This window comes from Engystomops pustulosus, chromosome 3 (genome assembly GCF_040894005.1).
Source record: "Engystomops pustulosus chromosome 3, aEngPut4.maternal, whole genome shotgun sequence".
Lineage (NCBI taxonomy): Eukaryota > Metazoa > Chordata > Amphibia > Anura > Leptodactylidae > Engystomops > Engystomops pustulosus.
In genome coordinates this window covers 5,087,827-5,108,480 of record NC_092413.1, presented here as the reverse complement: position 1 = coordinate 5,108,480, position 20,654 = coordinate 5,087,827, and the positions used below count along the sequence as shown (strand labels likewise).

At 53.1% G+C, this 20,654-nt stretch overlaps 1 protein-coding gene across 2 annotated transcripts in view; it reads right to left on the bottom strand.

The window, feature by feature from the left end:
• The window catches only part of LOC140120829 (uncharacterized), a 56,669-nt gene that overhangs the window by 11,750 nt on the left and 24,265 nt on the right, over positions 1-20,654 (bottom strand). For both annotated transcript variants that reach the window (XM_072139799.1, XM_072139800.1), the window contains 9 exons: positions 15,485-15,563; positions 14,798-15,054; positions 10,733-10,847; positions 10,425-10,604; positions 8,443-8,598; positions 8,159-8,367; positions 6,335-6,509; positions 6,119-6,256; positions 5,418-5,708 (listed from right to left, as the gene is read on the bottom strand). In XM_072139799.1, coding sequence (XP_071995900.1) covers positions 5,418-5,708; positions 6,119-6,256; positions 6,335-6,509; positions 8,159-8,367; positions 8,443-8,598; positions 10,425-10,604; positions 10,733-10,847; positions 14,798-15,054; positions 15,485-15,563 — 1,600 coding nt within the window. The remainder of the gene's footprint in view (positions 1-5,417; positions 5,709-6,118; positions 6,257-6,334; positions 6,510-8,158; positions 8,368-8,442; positions 8,599-10,424; positions 10,605-10,732; positions 10,848-14,797; positions 15,055-15,484; positions 15,564-20,654) is intronic.

Here is a 20,654-nt window from a genome sequence, read left to right as displayed (position 1 = left end):
GGGGGGGTGATGGGATGTCTGGGTAGGGGGGGGGGTGATGGGATGTCTGGGTAGGGGGGGGGTGATGGGATGTCTGGGTGGGGGGGTGATGGGATGTCTGGGTAGGGGGGGGGGGCGATGGGATGTCTGGGTGGGGGGGGGGCGATGGGATGTCTGGGTGGGGGGGGGGCGATGGGATGTCTGGGTGGGGGGGGGGCGATGGGATGTCTGGGTGGGGGGGGGGCGATGGGATGTCTGGGTGGGGGGGGGCGATGGGATGTCTGGGTGGGGGGGGGGGCGATGGGATGTCTGGGTGGGGGGGGGGCGATGGGATGTCTGGGTAGGGGGGGGTGATGGGATGTCTGGGTAGGGGGGGGTGATGGGATGTCTGGGTAGGGGAGGTGATGGGATATCTGGGTAGGGGGGGGTGATGGGATGTCTGGGTAGGGGGGGGTGATGGGATGTCTGGGTAGGGGGGGGTGATGGGATGTCTGGGTAGGGGAGGTGATGGGATATCTGGGTAGGGGGGGGGTGATGGGATGTCTGGGCAGGAAGAGGATGGGATGTCTGGGTAGGGGAGGTGATGGGATGTCTGGGTGGGGGGGGTGATGGGATGTCTGGGTAGGAGGGTGATGGGATGTCTGGGTAAGAAGAGGATGGGATGTCTGGGTAGGGGGGGGGCGATGGGATGTCTGGGTAGGAAGAGGATGGGATGTCTGGGTAGGGGGGGGTGATGAGATGTCTGGGTAGGGGGGGGGTGATGGGATGTCTGGGTAGGGGGGGGTGATGGGATGTCTGGGTAGGGGGGGGTGATGGGATGTCTGGGTAGGGGGGGGCGATGGGATGTCTGGGTGGGGGGGGGGCGATGGGATGTCTGGGTGGGGGGGGGGCGATGGGATGTCTGGGTGGGGGGGGGGGCGATGGGATGTCTGGGTGGGGGGGGGGGGCGATGGGATGTCTGGGTTGGGGGGGGTGATGGGATGTCTGGGTTGGGGGGTGATGAGGTTTCTGGGTAGGGGGGGGCGATGGGATGGGCGATGGGATGTCTGGGTGGGGGGGGTGATGGGATGTCTGGGTGGGGGGGGGGTGATGGGATGTCTGTGTAGGGGGGGGTGATGGGATGTCTGGGTGGGAGGGGCGATGGGATGTCTGGGTGGGGGGGTGATGGGATGTCTGGGTGGGGGGGTGATGAGGTTTCTGGGTAGGGGGGGGCGATGCGATGGGCGATGGGATGTCTGGGTGGGGGGGGTGATGGGATGTCTGGGTGGGGGGGGGGGTGATGGGATGTCTGTGTAGGGGGGGGTGATGGGATGTCTGTGTAGGGGGGGGTGGGAGGGGCGATGGGATGTCTGGGTGGGGGGGTGATGGGATGTCTGGGTGGGGGGGTGATGAGGTTTCTGGGTAGGGGGGGGCGATGGGATGTCTGGGTAGGGGGGGGCGATGGGATGTCTGGGTAGGGGGGGGCGATGGGATGTCTGGGTAGGGGGGGCGATGGGATGTCTGGGTAGGGGGGGGGCGATGGGATGTCTGGGTGGGGGGGGTGATGGGATGTCTGTGTAGGGGGGGGTGATGGGATGTCTGGGTGGGGGGGTGGGAGGGGCGATGGGATGTCTGGGTGGGGGGGTGATGGGATGTCTGGGTGGGGGGGTGATGAGGTTTCTGGGTAGGGGGGGGCGATGGGATGGGCGATGGGATGTCTGGGTGGGGGGGGTGATGGGATGTCTGGGTGGGGGGGGGGGGTGATGGGATGTCTGTGTAGGGGGGGGTGATGGGATGTCTGGGTGGGGGGGTGGGAGGGGCGATGGGATGTCTGGGTGGGGGGGTGATGGGATGTCTGGGTGGGGGGGTGATGAGGTTTCTGGGTAGGGGGGGGCGATGGGATGTCTGGGTAGGGGGGGCGATGGGATGTCTGGGTGGGGGGGCGATGGGATGTCTGGGTGGGGGGGGCGATGGGATGTCTGGGTAGGGGGGGGTGATGGGGTTTCTGGGTAGAAAGGTAATAATACATATGGATATGAGGATGACAGGATTTTATATTTCCAGCATGTTTTTTTTTAATACACATTATTAGTCATTGTTCCTTTAAGGACCTGCCCCTTTAAGAGGACGCCCCGGCCCCTCGCCTGTTTACCTGAAGTCTAATTAGGGGGAGGTTAGAAAAGTCTCGGGATAAGTCAGAGCTGAGCAGGAGACGCGGCATCGGTGTATAATGGCTGTAGAGACACAAGTTAGGAGAGTGACACTGCCCCCTAGTGGCCACAAGACCAGGAAATCACAGCAAGACCACCACATGCAGGACCCCCCTGGAGCGTCAGGACCCCTGAGGAAGGGACCACCACAACACCAGGAGGAGGGAGAAGATACAACTCTATCCTCAGCGTCCATCACCTCAAGACCTGGAGTAACCCTGTCCTCATACTCCAGTCACACCAAGAGCTGCAAACACCATCCTACATGTGACCTGGAGTAACCCTGTCCTCATACTCCAGTCACACCAAGAGCTGCAACAATCACCATTCTACATGTGACCTGGAGTAACCCTGTCCTCATACTCCAGTCACACCAAGAGCTGCAAACACCATCCTACATGTGACCTGGAGTAACCCTGTCCTCATACTCCAGTCACTCCAAGAGCTGCAATCACCATCCTACACATGACCTGGAGTAACCCTGTCCTCATACTCCAGTCACACCAAGAGCTGCAAACACCATCCTACACATGACCTGGAGTAACCCTGTCCTCATACTCCAGTCACACCAAGAGCTGCAACAATCACCATTCTACACGTGACCTGGAGTAACCCTGTCCTCATACTCCAGTCACACCAAGAGCTGCAATGACCATTCTACACATGACCTGGAGTAACCCTGTCCTCATACTCCAGTCACACCAAGAGCTGCAATCACCATCCTACACGTGACCTGGAGTAACCCTGTCCTCATACTCCAGTCACACCAAGAGCTGCAAACACCATCCTACATGTGACCTGGAGTAACCCTGTCCTCATACTCCAGTCACACCAAGAGCTGCAATCACCATCCTACACGTGACCTGGAGTAACCCTGTCCTCATACTCCAGTCACACCAAGAGCCACAACACCAGCCTGTGGTGTATACTCCAGTCACATCCAAGGCTGCAATCAACATTCTACAGTCTCATAGGCATAATATAACAGAAACGGGAAATACCCGATAGAATTGTTAAATAGAAGGTATAATAGACGTGTGACTGGAGTATAAGACAAGACAGAACTGTGACTGCAGCTCTGGATGTGACTGGAGTATAAGACAAGACAGAACTGTGACTGCAGCTCTGGATGTGACTGGAGTATAAGACAAGACAGAACTGTGACTGCAGCTCTGGCTGTGACTGGAGTATAAGACAAGACAGAACTGTGACTGCAGCTCTGGATGTGAGTGGAGTATAAGACAAGACAGAAATGTGACTGCAGCTCTGGCTGTGACTGGAGTATAACACAAGACAGAACTGTGACTGCAGCTCTGGCTGTGACTGGAGTATAAGACAAGACAGAACTGTGACTGCAGCTCTGGCTGTGACTGGAGTATAAGACAAGACAGAACTGTGACTGCAGCTCTGGCTGTGACTGGAGTATAAGACAAGACAGAAATGTGACTGCAGCTCTGGATGTGAGTGGAGTATAAGACAAGACAGAAATGTGACTGCAGCTCTGGCTGTGACTGGAGTATAAGACAAGACAGAACTGTGACTGCAGCTCTGGCTGTGACTGGAGTATAACACAAGACAGAATTGTGACTGCAGCTCTGGCTGTGACTGGAGTATAAGACAAGACAGAAATGTGACTGCAGCTCTGGATGTGAGTGGAGTATAAGACAAGACAGAAATGTGACTGCAGCTCTGGCTGTGAGTGGAGTATAACACAAGACAGAAATGTGACTGCAGCTCTGGCTGTGACTGGAGTATAAGACAAGACAAAACTGTGACTGCAGCTCTGGCTGTGACTGGAGTATAAGACAAGACAGAACTGTGACTGGAGTATAACACAAGACAGAACTGTGACTGCAGCTCTGGATGTGAGTGGAGTATAAGACAAGACAGAACTGTGACTGCAGCTCTGGCTGTGACTGGAGTATAAGACAAGACAGAACTGTGACTGCAGCTCTGGCTGTGACTGGATTATAAGACAAGACAGAACTGTGACTGCAGCTCTGGCTGTGACTGGAGTATAACACAAGACAGAACTGTGACTGCAGCTCTGGATGTGAGTGGAGTATAAGGACAAGACAGAACTGTGACTGCAGCTCTGGCTGTGACTGGAGTATAAGACAAGACAGAACTGTGACTGCAGCTCTGGCTGTGACTGGAGTATAAGACAAGACAAAACTGTGACTGCAGCTCTGGCTGTGACTGGAGTATAAGACAAGACAGAACTGTGACTGCAGCTCTGGCTGTGACTGGAGTATAACACAAGACAGAACTGTGACTGCAGCTCTGGATGTGAGTGGAGTATAAGACAAGACAGAACTGTGACTGCAGCTCTGGCAATGACTGGAGTATAAGACAAGACAGAACTGTGACTGCAGCTCTGGCTGTGACTGGAGTATAAGACAAGACAGAACTGTGACTGCAGCTCTGGCTGTGACTGGAGTATAACACAAGACAGGACTGTGACTGCAGCTTTGGATGTGAGTGGAGTATAAGACAAGACAGAACTGTGACTGCAGCTCTGGCTGTGACTGGAGTATAAGACATGACAGAACTGTGATTGCAGCTCTGGCTGTGACTGGAGTATAAGACAAGACAGAACTGTGACTGCAGCTCTGGATGTGAGTGGAGTATAAGACAAGACAGAACTGTGACTGCAGCTCTGGCTGTGAGTGGAGTATAAGACAAGACAGAACTGTGACTGCAGCTCTGGCTGTGAGTGGAGTATAAGACAAGACAGAACTGTGACTGCAGCTCTGGCTGTGAGTGGAGTATAAGACAAGACAGAACTGTGACTGCAGCTCTGGCTGTGACTGGAGTATAAGACAAGACAGAACTGTGACTGCAGCTCTGGCTGTGAGTGGAGTATAAGACAAGACAGAACTGTGACTGCAGCTCTGGCTGTGAGTGGAGTATAAGACCTGATGTTACTCCGTTGTGGAGGTGGAGTAGTACTCTCATCCTCCTTGTCCCAGGGGTTAGTGTGTTAGCTGGCACCGCACGCTGCACTCTGATTGGTCGGTTACCTCCTCCACCACTGGCAGTGAGTTGCGTTTCTTTCTCTTTAGGCTCCCGAATGTTCCCCCTATGAGGCCCTGACAGCGCCTCCAGAAGGACCTGTGGGGGGAGGGGGGCTGCGCGGGGGGGAGGAAGAGACACGGGGGGTCACATGAGGGGTAACAGGGATGTGGGGTCCGTGTGCAGCTATTACCCCCCCTCCCCCCTCTGTGGGGGTCCCTGCTCCCCTCTCACCATGATGACGGCTTCTTCCTTGGGCTCAGGACTCGCGGATCCTGTGGGCAGATTCTTGGGCTCCAGCCACAGGGGCCCCCTGCCGCACTTCCTGGGGCCACTCTCTGGTACCCCCTCCTCTATGTCTGGGGGTCTGCAGGACGGGGGCTGGAACAGGATCGGACTGAGCGCCCTCCTTCTGTATCTGCGGAGTGTGGGGCCCCTGGGGGCCGGCGGGGGAGCTGCCTCCTCATCTTCCGGACACTCAAATTCATCTACAGCTGCGGAGCTGAGGGGAGTGCGCGCCGCGTCCTGCGGATACAGGGGATTACAGGGGGCTTCAATGTAGTGCTACACGGGAGAAGCATAACACATGGGATTATACAAATCATAACACAAGGGATTACACAGTCATATGGGATTATACGTTATATATTGTGCTATGGGATTACACAGTGATTTGGGATAATTCAGTGATATGGGATTATATGTTATATATTGTGTTATGGGATTATACAGTGATATGGGATTATATATTGTGTTATGGGATTATACGTTATATATTGTGTTATGGGATTATATGGTGATATGGGATTATACATTGTGTTATGGGATTATACAGTGATAAGGGGTCATTTGGTTATATGGTATACTGTGTTATGAGATTATATTATGATATGGGATTATAAATATCCATAGTCACAGTCCTATCCGTTACACACTGTTGTGACATCGGTGTGATCAGCCGCTTCGCTCTTTTCTTGCGCTGGATTACCCATAATCCTCTGCCGCTTCTGGCATCTCCAGCGCATGAGTAGCCAGCTGAGAAGCCCCTGCACCTCCTCCAGACGTTCCCTAATCTGTGGGAATATCATGAGGTCAATTATTATGATCGTTCATAAAGAATAAAGAGATCCGTCAGGAACCATCACCCTCACCGTCTGCGCCAAGAGATGATCCTCTCCAATCAGCCTCCAGCCAATCCCGGCCAAGGACTCAAACTCCTTCAGTTTCTGCTCCATCGTCCTCTCTAGATCCTCCCGCTGCCGAGCGCTGAGACGTCCGCGGGGGCTGCAGGATAGGATCCGACCCCTGGTGACCTCCGTCCAGGATCTGTGCAAAGAGGAAAGAGGCATGAGAGGAGATTATACAGAGGGGATTATACAGAGGGGATTATACAGAGCACAGGAGAGGATTATACAGAGCACTGGGGGAGATTATACAGAGATTATACAGAGCACAGGAGAGGATTATACAGAGCACTGGAGGAGATTATACAGAGCACAGGAGGGGATTATACAGAGATTATACAGAGCACAGGAGGAGATTATACAGAGCACAGGAGGGGATTATACAGAGATTATACAGAGCACAGGAGAGGATTATACAGAGCACTGGGGGAGATTATACAGAGATTATACAGAGCACAGGAGAGGATTATACAGAGCACTGGAGGAGATTATACAGAGCACAGGAGGGGATTATACAGAGATTATACAGAGCACAGGAGGAGATTATACAGAGCACAGGAGGGGATTATACAGAGATTATACAGAGCACAGGAGAGGATTATACAGAGATTATACAGAGCACAGGAGGAGATTATACAGAGATTATACAGAGCACAGGAGGGGATTATACAGAGATTATACAGAGCACAGGAGGGGATTATACAGAGCACAGGAGGGGATTATACAGAGATTATACAGAGCACAGGAGGGGATTATACAGAGCACAGGAAGGGATTATACACAGCACAGGAAGGGATTATACACAGCACAGGAAGGGATTATACACAGCACAGGAGGGGATTATACACAGCACAGGAGGGGATTATACACAGCACAGGAGGGGATTATACAGAGCACAGGAGGGGATTATACACAGCACAGGAGGGGATTATACAGAGATTATACAGAGGGGATTATACAGAGCACAGGAGGGGATTATACAGAGGGGATTATACAGAGATTATACAGAGCACAGGAGGGGATTATACACAGCACAGGAGGGGATTATACAGAGCACAGGAGGGGATTATACAGAGCACAGGAGGCGATTATACAAAGAACAGGGGGGATTATACAGAGCACAGGAGGGGATTATACACAGCACAGGAGGGGATTATACACAGCACAGGAGGGGATTATACACAGCACAGGAGGGGATTACATAGAGCACAGGAGGGGATTATACAAAGAACAGGGGGGATTATACAGAGCACAGGAGGGGATTATACAGAGCACAGGAGGGGATTATACAGAGCACAGGAGGGGATTATACACAGCACAGGAGGGGATTATACAGAGATTATACAGAGGGGATTATACAGAGCACAGGAGGGGATTATACAGAGGGGATTATACAGAGATTATACAGAGCACAGGAGGGGATTATACACAGCACAGGAGGGGATTATACAGAGCACAGGAGGGGATTATACAGAGCACAGGAGGCGATTATACAAAGAACAGGGGGGATTATACAGAGCACAGGAGGGGATTATACACAGCACAGGAGGGGATTATACACAGCACAGGAGGGGATTATACACAGCACAGGAGGGGATTACATAGAGCACAGGAGGGGATTATACAAAGAACAGGGGGGATTATACAGAGCACAGGAGGGGATTATACAGAGCACAGGAGGGGATTATACAGAGCACAGGAGGGGATTACACAGAGCACAGGAGGGGATTACACAGAGCACAGGAGGGGATTATACAGAGCACAGGAGGGGCAGATTATCCAGAGACGTACATCATCCCCAGGTAGCGGTGGAAGAACTCTCGGAGTTGCTGCGTCCTCTGTAGCTTCTCCTGGTTCTGCTCCATGAGGTTCTGTATGTCTGTCCATGTGGTCAGTGCGTCCTCCATGCTGCTGCTCTGGGCTGGACAGAGGTGCTGCAGCTTCTCCCTCCTCTCCTGCAGCCTTCTCACCTCCGGCCCGATCGTCTTTGACATATCCTTCTACAGGTGAATTACTGTAGATTATAATCCCGCTGCTGCTCTGTGATTGGCCCTGCAGCGGCTCTGACATCTCACCTCCACCTGCTGCTGCTGCCTGGACACTTCCCGCAGATCCCTCAGCTCCGTCTCCTTCTTCACGGCCACAATCTCCTCCTGTGTCACCTCCAGCTGGGACCGGATATCCTGGAGATTGGCGCGAGCGGCCTCCATCATCTGCCACAAGGCTGACACCTGCAAGACACATGCACCTACATGTCACCCCAGGGCCAGGCTCTAGGGGGCTGTAGGGTTAGAGGAGGGGGGTTAAAGGGATCTATTAGCAGGGGTGACCATGAGACTGCAGCCAGTGCTATGTATTGTCCCTGGAGAGGTGTGTAATCAGACCTCACACTGCTGTGCTCTGTGCTCTCTGCAGCCAGTGTTATGTATTGTCCCTGGAGAGATGTGTAATCATACCTCACACTGCTGTGCTCTGTGCTCTCTGCAGCCAGCGTTATGTATTGTCCCTGGAGAGGTGTGTAATCAGACCTCACACTGCTGTGCTCTGTGCTCTCTGCAGCCAGCGTTATGTATTGTCCCTGGAGAGATGTGTAATCAGACCTCACACTGCTGTGCTCTGTGCTCTCTGCAGCCAGTGTTATGTAGTGTCCCTGGAGAGATGTGTAATCAGACCTCACACTGCTGTGCTCTGTGCTCTCTGCAGCCAGTGTTATGTAGTGTCCCTGGAGAGATGTGTAATCAGACCTCACACTGCTGTGCTCTGTGCTCTCTGCAGCCAGTGTTATGTATTGTCCCTGGAGAGATGTGTAATCAGACCTCACACTGCTGTGCTCTGTGCTCTCTGCAGCCAGTGTTATGTATTGTCCCTGGAGAGGTGTAATCAGACCTCACACTGCTGCGCTCTGTGCTCTCTGCAGCCAGTGTTGTGTATTGTCCCTGGAGAGATGTGTAATCAGACCTCACACTGCTGTGCTCTGTGCTCTCTGCAGCCAGTGTTATGTATTGTCCCTGGAGAGATGTGTAATCAGACCTCACACTGCTGTGCTCTGTGCTCTCTGCAGCCAGTGTTATGTACTGTCCCTGGAGAGATGTGTAATTATACCTCACACTGCTGTGCTCTGTGCTCTCTGCAGCCAGTGTTATGTATTGTCCCTGGAGAGATGTGTAATCAGACCTCACACTGCTGTGCTCTGTGCTCTCTGCAGCCAGTGTTATGTACTGTCCCTGGAGAGATGTGTAATCAGACCTCACACTGCTGTGCTCTGTGCTCTCTGCAGCCAGTGTTATGTATGGTCCCTGGAGAGATGTGTAATCAGACCTCACACTGCTGTGCTCTGTGCTCTCTGCAGCCAGTGTTGTGTATTGTCCCTGGAGAGATGTGTAATCAGACCTTACACTGCTGTGCTCTGTGCTCTCTGCAGCCAGTGTTATGTACTGTCCCTGGAGAGATGTGTAATCAGACCTCACACTGCTGTGCTCTGTGCTCTCTGCAGCCAGTGTTATGTATTGTCCCTGGAGAGATGTGTAATCAGACCTCACACTGCTGTGCTCTGTGTTCTGTGCAGCCAGTGTTATGTATTGTCCCTGGAGAGATGTGTAATCAGACCTCACACTGCTGTGCTCTGTGCTCTCTGCAGCCAGTGTTATGTACTGTCCCTGGAGAGATGTGTAATCAGACCTCACACTGCTGTGCTCTGTGCTCTCTGCAGCCAGTGTTATGTATTGTCCCTGGAGAGATGTGTAATCAGACCTCACACTGCTGTGCTCTGTGCTCTCTGTAGTCGGTGTTATGTATTGTCCCTGGAGAGATGTGTAATCAGACCTCACACTGCTGTGCTCTGTACTCTCTGCAGCCAGTGTTATGTATTGTCCCTGGAGGGATGTGTAATCAGACCTCACACTGCTGTGCTCTGTGCAGCCATTTTTAAGTATTGGAGAGATGTGTAATCAGACCTTTGTGTATGTTGTTAGTAGATGCAGGACTGTGATATAAGGCTTATTTTCCAGGATAATGCACTGGGGCTGACAGTTTCCCTGGCCATCACCTGGCTCCTCACCCTGCTGTGCAGCTCTGTGTTCTCTCTGGAGGCAGCCAGCGCTTGCTCTCTCTCCTTCACAGCGTCGTTCAGCATTTCCACAGCTTCCTGCAGCTCCTCTAATGGGGTGAAGGTCTCTGATCTGCCGGCAGCCTGGATATCGGGGGGGTCCGGGGCTGCACCCTGTGTGGTCACCTGACTCTGAGGCAAGAGAAGGGCGGTGTTATATGTGCAGAGTATGGCGGTATATGGATATCTGCCCTATATGTGCCCCAGTGATAGGGATGACCCATCATACAGAGCGTTAACCCCTCGCTGTGCGCTCTCACCTTCTCCTTCTTCCGCTCTTCCTCCATCTGTACGACCTTCATGAATTCGGAGAGAACCAGGGTGTCCCGGAGATCCGAGACTCTGCGCTGGAGGGCGTCCTGGAGCGTCTGACACCTGAGGGCGAGACACGAGCGCTGATGGAGGATATAACGCTATATACTATCTGAGCCCAGTGTGGTGGTAAAATCTGAGCCCAGTGTGGTGGTAATATCTGAGCCCAGTGTGGTGGTAATATCTGAGCCCTGTGTGGTGGTGATATCTGAGCCCAGTGTGGTGGTAATATCTGAGCCCAGTGTGGTGGTAATATCTGAGCCCTGTGTGGCAGTAATATCTGAGCCCTGTATGGCGGTAATATCTGAGCCCCGTGTGGTGGTAATATCTGAGCCCTGTGTGATGGTAATATCTGAGCCCTGTATGGCAGTAATATCTGAGCCCTGTGTGGTGGTAATATCTGAGCCCTGTGTGGTGGTAATATCTGAGCCCTGTGTGGTGGTAATATCTGAGCCCTGTGTGGCGGTAATATCTGAGCCCTGTGTGGCGGTAATATCTGAGCCCTGTGTGGCGGTAATATCTGAGCCCTGTGTGGCGGTAATATCTGAGCCCTGTGTGGTGGTAATATCTGAGCCCTGTGTGGTGGTAATATCTGAGCCCTGTGTTGCAGTAATATCTGAGCCCTGTGTTGCAGTAATATCTGAGCCCTGTGTGATGGTAATATCTGAGCCCTGTGTGGTGGTAATATCTGAGCCCTGTGTGGTGGTAATATCTGAGCCCTGTGTGTCAGTAATATCTGAGCCCCGTGTGGTGGTAATATCTGAGCCCTGTGTGGCGGTAATATCTGAGCCCTGTACGGCAGTAATATCTGAGCCCCGTGTGGTGGTAATATCTGAGCCCCGTGTGGCAGTAATATCTGAGCCCTGTGTGGTGGTAATATCTGAGCCCCGTGTGGTGGTAATATCTGAGCCCTGTGTTGCAGTAATATCTGAGCCCTGTGTTGCAGTAATATCTGAGCCCTGTGTGGTGGTAATATCTGAGCCCCGTGTGGCGGTAATATCTGAGCCCCGTGTGGTGGTAATATCTGAGCCCCGTGTGGTGGTAATATCTGAGCCCCGTGTGGCGGTAATATCTGAGCCCTGTGTGGCAGTAATATCTGAGCCCTGGGTGGTGGTAATATCTGAGCCCTGTGTGGTGGTAATATCTGAGCCCCGTGTGGTGGTAATATCTGAGCCCTGTGTGGCGGTAATATCTGAGCCCTGTACGGCAGTAATATCTGAGCCCCGTGTGGTGGTAATATCTGAGCCCCGTGTGGCAGTAATATCTGAGCCCTGTGTGGTGGTAATATCTGAGCCCCGTGTGGTGGTAATATCTGAGCCCTGTGTTGCAGTAATATCTGAGCCCTGTGTTGCAGTAATATCTGAGCCCTGTGTGGTGGTAATATCTGAGCCCCGTGTGGCGGTAATATCTGAGCCCCGTGTGGTGGTAATATCTGAGCCCCGTGTGGTGGTAATATCTGAGCCCCGTGTGGCGGTAATATCTGAGCCCTGTGTGGCAGTAATATCTGAGCCCTGGGTGGTGGTAATATCTGAGCCCTGTGTGGTGGTAATATCTGAGCCCCGTGTGGTGGTAATATCTGAGCCCTGTGTGGTGGTAATATCTGAGCCCTGTATGGCAGTAATATCTGAGCCCCGTGTGGTGGTAATATCTGAGCCCTGTGTGGTGGTAATATCTGAGCCCCGTGTGGTGGTAATATCTGAGCCCTGTGTGGTGGTAATATCAGAGCCCCGTGTGGTGGTAATATCTGAGCCCTGTGTTGCAGTAATATCTGAGCCCTGTGTGGTGGTAATATCTGAGCCCTGTGTGGCGGTAATATCTGAGCCCTGTGTTGCAGTAATATCTGAGCCCTGTATGGCAGTAATATCTGAGCCCTGTGTGGTGGTAATATCTGAGCCCCGTGTGGTGGTAATATCTGAGCCCCGTGTGGTGGTAATATCTGAGCCCTGTGTTGCAGTAATATCTGAGCCCTGTGTTGCAGTAATATCTGAGCCCTGTGTGGTGGTAATATCTGAGCCCCGTGTGGTGGTAATATCTGTGCCCCGTGTGGTGGTAATATCTGAGCCCTGTGTGGCAGTAATATCTGAGCCCTGTGTGGCAGTAATATCTGAGCCCCGTGTGGTGGTAATATCTGAGCCCTGTGTGGTGGTAATATCTGAGCCCTGGGTGGTGGTAATATCTGAGCCCTGTGTGGCGGTAATATCTGTGCCCCGTGTGGTGGTAATATCTGAGCCCTGTGTGGTGGTAATATCTGAGCCCTGTGTGGTGGTAATATCTGAGCCCCGTATGGCAGTAATATCTGAGCCCTGTATGGCAGTAATATCTAAGCCCCGTGTGGCAGTAATATCTGAGCCCTGTGTGGTGGTAATATCTGAGCCCTGTGTGGTGGTAATATCTGAGCCCCGTGTGGTGGTAATATCTGAGCCCCGTGTGGTGGTAATATCTGAGCCCTGTGTTGCAGTAATATCTGAGCCCTGTGTGGTGGTAATATCTGAGCCCTGTGTGGTGGTAATATCTGAGCCCTGTATGGCAGTAATATCTGAGCCCCGTGTTGCAGTAATATCTGAGCCCTGTGTTGCGGTAATATCTGAGCCCTGTGTGGTGGTAATATCTGAGCCCTGTGTGGTGGTAATATCTGAGCCCTGTGTGGTGGTGATATCTGAGCCCCGTGTGGTGGTAATATCTGAGCCCTGTGTTGCAGTAATATCTGAGCCCTGTGTGGTGGTAATATCTGAGCCCTGTGTGGTGGTAATATCTGAGCCCTGTGTGGTGGTAATATCTGAGCCCTGTGTTGCAGTAATATCTGAGCCCCGTGTGGCAGTAATATCTGAGCCCTGTGTGGTGGTAATATCTGAGCCCTGTGTGGTGGTAATATCTGAGCCCTGTGTGGTGGTAATATCTGAGCCCTGTGTGGTGGTAATATCTGAGCCCCGTGTGGTGGTAATATCAGAGCCCCGTGTGGTGGTAATATCTGAGCCCTGTGTGGTGGTAATATCTGAGCCCTGTGTTGCAGTAATATCTGAGCCCTGTTTGGTGGTAATATCTGAGCCCTGTGTGGTGGTAATATCTGAGCCCTGTGTTGCAGTAATATCTGAGCCCCGTGTTGCAGTAATATCTGAGCTCTGTGTTGCAGTAATATCTGAGCCCCGTGTTGCAGTAATATCTGAGCCCTGTGTTGCAGTAATATCTGAGCCCTGTGTGGTGGTGATATCTGAGCCCTGTGTGGTGGTAATATCTGAACCCTGTGTGGCGGTAATATCTGAGCCCTGTGTTGCAGTAATATCTGAGCTCTGTGTTGCAGTAATATCTGAGCCCCGTGTTGCAGTAATATCTGAGCCCTGTGTTGCAGTAATATCTGAGCCCTGTGTGGTGGTAATATCTGAGCCCTGTGTGGTGGTAATATCTGAGCCCCGTGTGGCGGTAATATCTGAGCCCTGTGTGGTGGTAATATCTGAGCCCTGTGTGGTGGTAATATCTGAGCCCCGTGTGGCAGTAATATCTGAGCCCTGTGTTGCAGTAATATCTGAGCCCTGTGTTGCAGTAATATCTGAGCCCCGTGTTGCAGTAATATCTGAGCCCTGTATGGCAGTAATATCTGAGCCCTGTGTTGCAGTAATATCTGAGCCCTGTGTTGCAGTAATATCTGAGCCCTGTGTTGCAGTATTATCTGAGCCCTGTGTTGCAGTATTATCTGAGCCCTGTGTTGCAGTAATATCTGAGCCCTGTGTTGCAGTAATATCTGAGCCCTGTATGGCAGTAATATCTGAGCCCTGTGTTGCAGTAATATCTGAGCCCTGTGTGGTGGTAATATCTGAGCCCTGTGTGGTGGTAATATCTGAGCCCTGTGTTGCAGTAATATCTGAGCCCTGTGTGGCAGTAATATCTGAGCCCTGTGTGGTGGTAATATCTGAGCCCCGTGTTGCAGTAATATCTGAGCCCTGTGTTGCAGTAATATCTGAGCACTATATGTTGGTATTACATGTGCGCAGTATGGAGGATGACGTGCTTCTCCTCACCTCTCCTCCACCTCCTGCACCTTCGCCTCCGTCTCCTCGCTCACAGTCCATTCCCGTCTCCTGCTTTTCCGGGCTTTTCCTCGGATCCCCTGTATACAGGAGCCCCGGGAGCGCAGCTCCTTCTCCAGCATGGACACCTGCTTCAGCTCCTTCCGGATCAGCTCCGGACTCTTCATGGCGGCCGGTTCTGACAGCAGCAGCTCCACCGCCTGCAACCACTGAGAGGTGGAGGAGATCTCCTGCAGGAGCCGTCTGACCTGGGGGTTGGAATATACAAGGGGGAGGGGTTAATATAGCCATATGAAATGTGTGACCAGAGGGTAATGTACAAGGGGGAGGGGTTATTACAGGAGGAGGAAGAGAAGTGTGACATGGAGGTTATAATGTACAAGGGGGAGGGGTTATTACAGGAGGAGGAAGAGATGTGTGACTTGGGGGTTAGAATGTACAAGGGGGAGGGGTTATTACAGGAGGAGGAAGAGATGTGTGACCTGGGGGATATAATGTACAAGGGGGAGGGGTTATTATAGGAGTATGAAATATGTGACATGATGGTTATAATGTACAATGGGGAGGGGTTATTACAGGAGGATGAGATGTCTGACCTGGGGTTTATAATGTACAATGGGGAGGGGTTATTACTGGGGGAGGGGATGTCTTCAGGTTCTTAGGGTTATAGCTACTCACTTCAGGGGTCTCAGGTGGTCCATGCGGCTCATGACTGCTCTGAGGGCTGTGATTTGTTGATGGGTCAGAGGTCACTGACCTGATATATGGGGGGAGATAAGTGATAACACAATATAGTTTATAACGCAGCGGGGTCAGGCTACAAGGCAGCCGGGTCAGGCTACAGCGCAGCCGGGTCAGGCTACAGCGCAGCAGGGTCAGGGTACAAGGCAGCCGGGTCAGGCTACAGCGCAGCGGGGTCAGGCTACAGCGCAGCGGGGTCAGGCTACAGCGCAGCGGGGTCAGGCTACAGCGCAGCGGGGTCAGGCTACAAGGCAACGGGGTCAGGCTACAGCGCAGCGGGGTCAGGCTACAGCGCAGCGGGGTCAGGCTACAGCGCAGCGGGGTCAGGCTACAAGGCAACGGGGTCAGGCTATAGGGCAGCGGGGTCACGCTACAAGGCAACGGGGTCAGGCTACAAGGCAACGGGGTCAGGCTACAGGGCAGCGTGGTCAGACTACAAGGCAACGGGGTCAGGCTACCAGGCAGCGGGGTCAGGCTACAGCGCAGCGGGGTCAGGGTACAGGGCAACGGGGTCAGGCTACAAGGCAACGGGGTCAGGCTACAAGGCAATGGGGTCAGGCTACAGGGCAGCGGGGTCAGGCTACAAGGCAACGGGGTCAGGCTACCAGGCAGCGGGGTCAGGCTACAGGGCAGCGGGGTCAGGCTACAGCGCAGCGGGGTCAGGCTACAAGGCAACGGGGTCAGGCTACCAGGCAGCGGGGTCAGGCTACAGCGCAGCGGGGTCAGGGTACAGGGCAACGGGGTCAGGGTACAGGGCAGCGGGGTCAGGCTACAAGGCAACGGGGTCAGGCTACAAGGCAGCGGGGTCAGGCTACAAGGCAGCGGGGTCAGGCTATAAAGCAGCGGGGTCAGGCTACAAGGCAGCGGGGTCAGGCTCGAAAACAGGAAAACACGGTCCAGCCAGGCTCCAGATACAAAAGGATTCTTTATTCAGTGCATGTTAAAAATGTAACACTCCACTCAGGTAGACGTGAAGCCTACGCGTTTCGGACGGTCATCTCGTCCTTAGTCATGGCTACAAGATACTGACACAGCAACACTTATAAAGCTCAATACAAACAAGGGCACCTCCCCCCTCCCAACCTCCTGAGCGTTTCCGTTCACGCCCATTTGCGGTACAATATAACTCTAAAACATTGTAATATTCATAAATAACAACATTCGCCGGTGGCAATAGTAGGTACAATTCCTGTAAACATCACACTACATCAGACTAGTTGTACAAAGTCCGAGGGAAATAAATGAAACAGTCCACATAATATCAACGAATCGTGTTCAGTCACATGACTTGGGTCACGTGATCCAACCGGGTCACGTGATCGTTTGATGTAATGCATTGCAGGTTGCTAAGTAACCCAACAACACAATTAGAGAAATATACACGGGAAAGTGGGAGTTGTCATAGAAGGGAGACCAGAGGCGAGGAGGAGTCCCATCGGCACCGCAGCGGAGACCCCCGACGGAGACCACGGGAACAACGAGTCCGGGCATCGGCGAGGATCCTCGCGGCGCAACCGAAAAAGGCTCCCCCCAACGTCACGGTAGGTGCCACTGGATCTAAATCCAAAAAATAGAGATATTAGACCAAGAAACAATGCAAAACGTTAAAATCAACAATTAATCAGTACTGTGAGTAAAAAACAATAACTTTTTTGTATAAAAATGGACAAAGACAAAGAGAGACAAAAGTGTCATAAAACCGTGAAAGTATAACGCAGTAATGATCGTATATCAAATGACACAGATGGTATAGCACAGTATTGGTCATATATCGAATAACACAGAGTAGAATAGAGCAACAAGCATGTTAAGGTTAATAATGGTACATGAGTTCTCTTCTCATGTTGAGGCCTTGCGGGAAGCGAGTACCTAGAGAAAAAATCCAATATGCCTCCCTACTGGCCAAGCGGACTGCCATATTGCCTCCTCTAACATTTGCGTGGACTTTTTCTATGGCATAAGCGGTCAAATGCTGAACATCCCCGTTGTGAGATGTAACAAAGTGCTGTGATGCACCTGATAGGTTCCGACCTGTAGGGTTAGAGATATCTCGTAAGTGTTCTAAGAACCGTATCTTGAATTTACGGGATGTGTGTCCAACATACATAAGATTGCAAGTAGTGCAGTGTATAATATACACCACGTTGTCCGTATTACAGTTTATGAATTTTTTGATGGCAAATTGTTTCCGCTTGGCCAGTAGGGAGGCATATTGGATTTTTTCTCTAGGTACTCACTTCCCGCAAGGCCTCAACATGAGAAGAGAACTCATGTACCATTATTAACCTTAACATGCTTGTTGCTCTATTCTACTCTGTGTTATTCGATATATGACCAATACTGTGCTATACCATCTGTGTCATTTGATATACGATCATTACTGCGTTATACTTTCACGGTTTTATGACACTTTTGTCTCTCTTTGTCTTTGTCCATTTTTATACAAAAAAGTTATTGTTTTTTACTCACAGTACTGATTAATTGTTGATTTTAACGTTTTGCATTGTTTCTTGGTCTAATATCTCTATTTTTTGGATTTAGATCCAGTGGCACCTACCGTGACGTTGGGGGGAGCCTTTTTCGGTTGCGCCGCGAGGATCCTCGCCGATGCCCGGACTCGTTGTTCCCGTGGTCTCCGTCGGGGGTCTCCGCTGCGGTGCCGATGGGACTCCTCCTCGCCTCTGGTCTCCCTTCTATGACAACTCCCACTTTCCTGTGTATATTTCTCTAATTGTGTTGTTGGGTTACTTAGCAACCTGCAATGCATTACATCAAACGATCACGTGACCCGGTTGGATCACGTGACCCAAGTCATGTGACTGAACACGATTCGTTGATATTATGTGGACTGTTTCATTTATTTCCCTCGGACTTTGTACAACTAGTCTGATGTAGTGTGATGTTTACAGGAATTGTACCTACTATTGCCACCGGCGAATGTTGTTATTTATGAATATTACAATGTTTTAGAGTTATATTGTACCGCAAATGGGCGTGAACGGAAACGCTCAGGAGGTTGGGAGGGGGGAGGTGCCCTTGTTTGTATTGAGCTTTATAAGTGTTGCTGTGTCAGTATCTTGTAGCCATGACTAAGGACGAGATGACCGTCCGAAACGCGTAGGCTTCACGTCTACCTGAGTGGAGTGTTACATTTTTAACATGCACTGAATAAAGAATCCTTTTGTATCTGGAGCCTGGCTGGACCGTGTTTTCCTGTTTTCGCTGTTGATGTACCCTAGCAGAAGGGGGGCCCGTGCCGGACTTGATACCTATGGGGAGGTGAGCTGGCAACCTTTTTTCTACACATAGCGGGGTCAGGCTACAGCGCAGCGGGGTCAGGCTACAAGGCAACGGGGTCAGGCTACAGGGCAGCGGGGTCAGGCTACAGCGCAGCGGGGTCAGGCTACAGCGCAGCGGGGTCAGGCTACAGGGCAGCGGGGTCAGGCTACAGGGCAGCGGGGTCAGGCTACAAGGCAGCGGGGTCAGGCTACAAGGCAGCGGGGTCAGGCTACAAGGCAGCGGGGTCAGGCTACAAGGCAACGGGGTCAGGCTACAAGGCAGCGGGGTCAGGCTACAAGGCAGCGGGGTCAGGCTACAAGGCAACGGGGTCAGGCTACAAGGCAACGGGGTCAGGCTACAAGGCAGCGGGGTCAGGCTACAAGGCAGCGGGGTCCGGCTACAGGGCAGCGGGGTCCGGCTATAAAGCAGCGGGGTCAGGCTACAGGGCAGCGGGGTCAGGCTACAGGGCAACGGGGTCAGGCTACAGGGCAACGGGGTCAGGCTACAGGGCAGCGGGGTCAGGCTACAAGGCAACGGGGTCAGGCTACCAGGCAGCGGGGTCAGGCTACAGCGCAGCGGGGTCAGGGTACAGGGCAACGGGGTCAGGCTACAAGGCAACGGGGTCAGGCTACAAGGCAACGGGGTCAGGCTACAAGGCAGCGGGGTCAGGCTACAAGGCAGCGGGGTCAGGCTACAAGGCAGCGGGGTCAGGCTACAAGGCAGCGGGGTCAGGCTACAAGGCAACGGGGTCAGGCTACAAGGCAGCGGGGTCAGGCTACAAGGCAGCGGGGTCAGGGTACAGGGCAGCGGGGTCAGGCTACAAGGCAACGGGGTCAGGCTACAAGGCAACGGGGTCAGGCTACAAGGCAACGGGGTCAGGCTACAAGGCAGCGTGGTCAGGCTACAAGGCAATGGGGTCAGGCTACAAGGCAACGGGGTCAGGCTACAAGGCAGCGGGGTCAGGCTACAGCGCAGCGGGGTCAGGCTACAGGGCAGCGGGGTCAGGCTACAGGGCGGCAGGGTCAGGCTACCAGGCAGCGGGGTCAGGCTACAGGGCAGCGGGGTCAGGCTACAGGGCAGCGGGGTCAGGCTACAGGGCAGCGGGGTCAGGCTACAGGGCAGCGGGGTCAGGCTACAGGGCAGCGGGGTCAGGCTACAGGGCAGTGGGGCCAGGGTACAAGGCAGCGGGGTCAGGCTACCAGGCAGCGGGGTCAGGCTACCAGGCAGCGGGGTCAAGCTACAAGGCAGCGTGGTCAGGCTACAAGGCAGCGTGGTCAGGCTACAAGGCAACGGGGTCAGACTACAAGGCAGCGTGGTCAGGCTACAAGGCAGCGTGGTCAGGCTACAAGGCAACGGGGTCAGGCTACAAGGCAGCGCGGTCAGGCTACAAGGCAACGGGGTCAGGCTACAAGGCAACGGGGTCAGGCTACAAGGCAACGGGATCAGGCTACAGGGCAGCGGGGTCAGGCTACAGGGCAGCGGGGTCAGGCTACAGGGCAGCGGGGTCAGGCTACAGGGCAGCGGGGTCAGGCTACAGGGCAGCGGGGTCAGGCTACAGGGCAGCGGGGTCAGGCTACAAGGCAGCGGGGTCAGGCTACAAGGCAGCGGGGTCAGGCTATAAAGCAGCGGGGTCAGGCTACAGGGCAGCGGGGTCAGGCTACAGGGCAGCGGGGTCAGGCTATAAAGCAGCGGGGTCAGGCTACAGGGCAGCGGGGTCAGGCTACAGGGCAGCGGGGTCAGGCTACAGGGCAGCGGGGTCAGGCTACAGGGCTGCGGGGTCATGCTATAAAGCAGCGGGGTCAGGCTACAGGGCAGCGGGGTCAGGCTA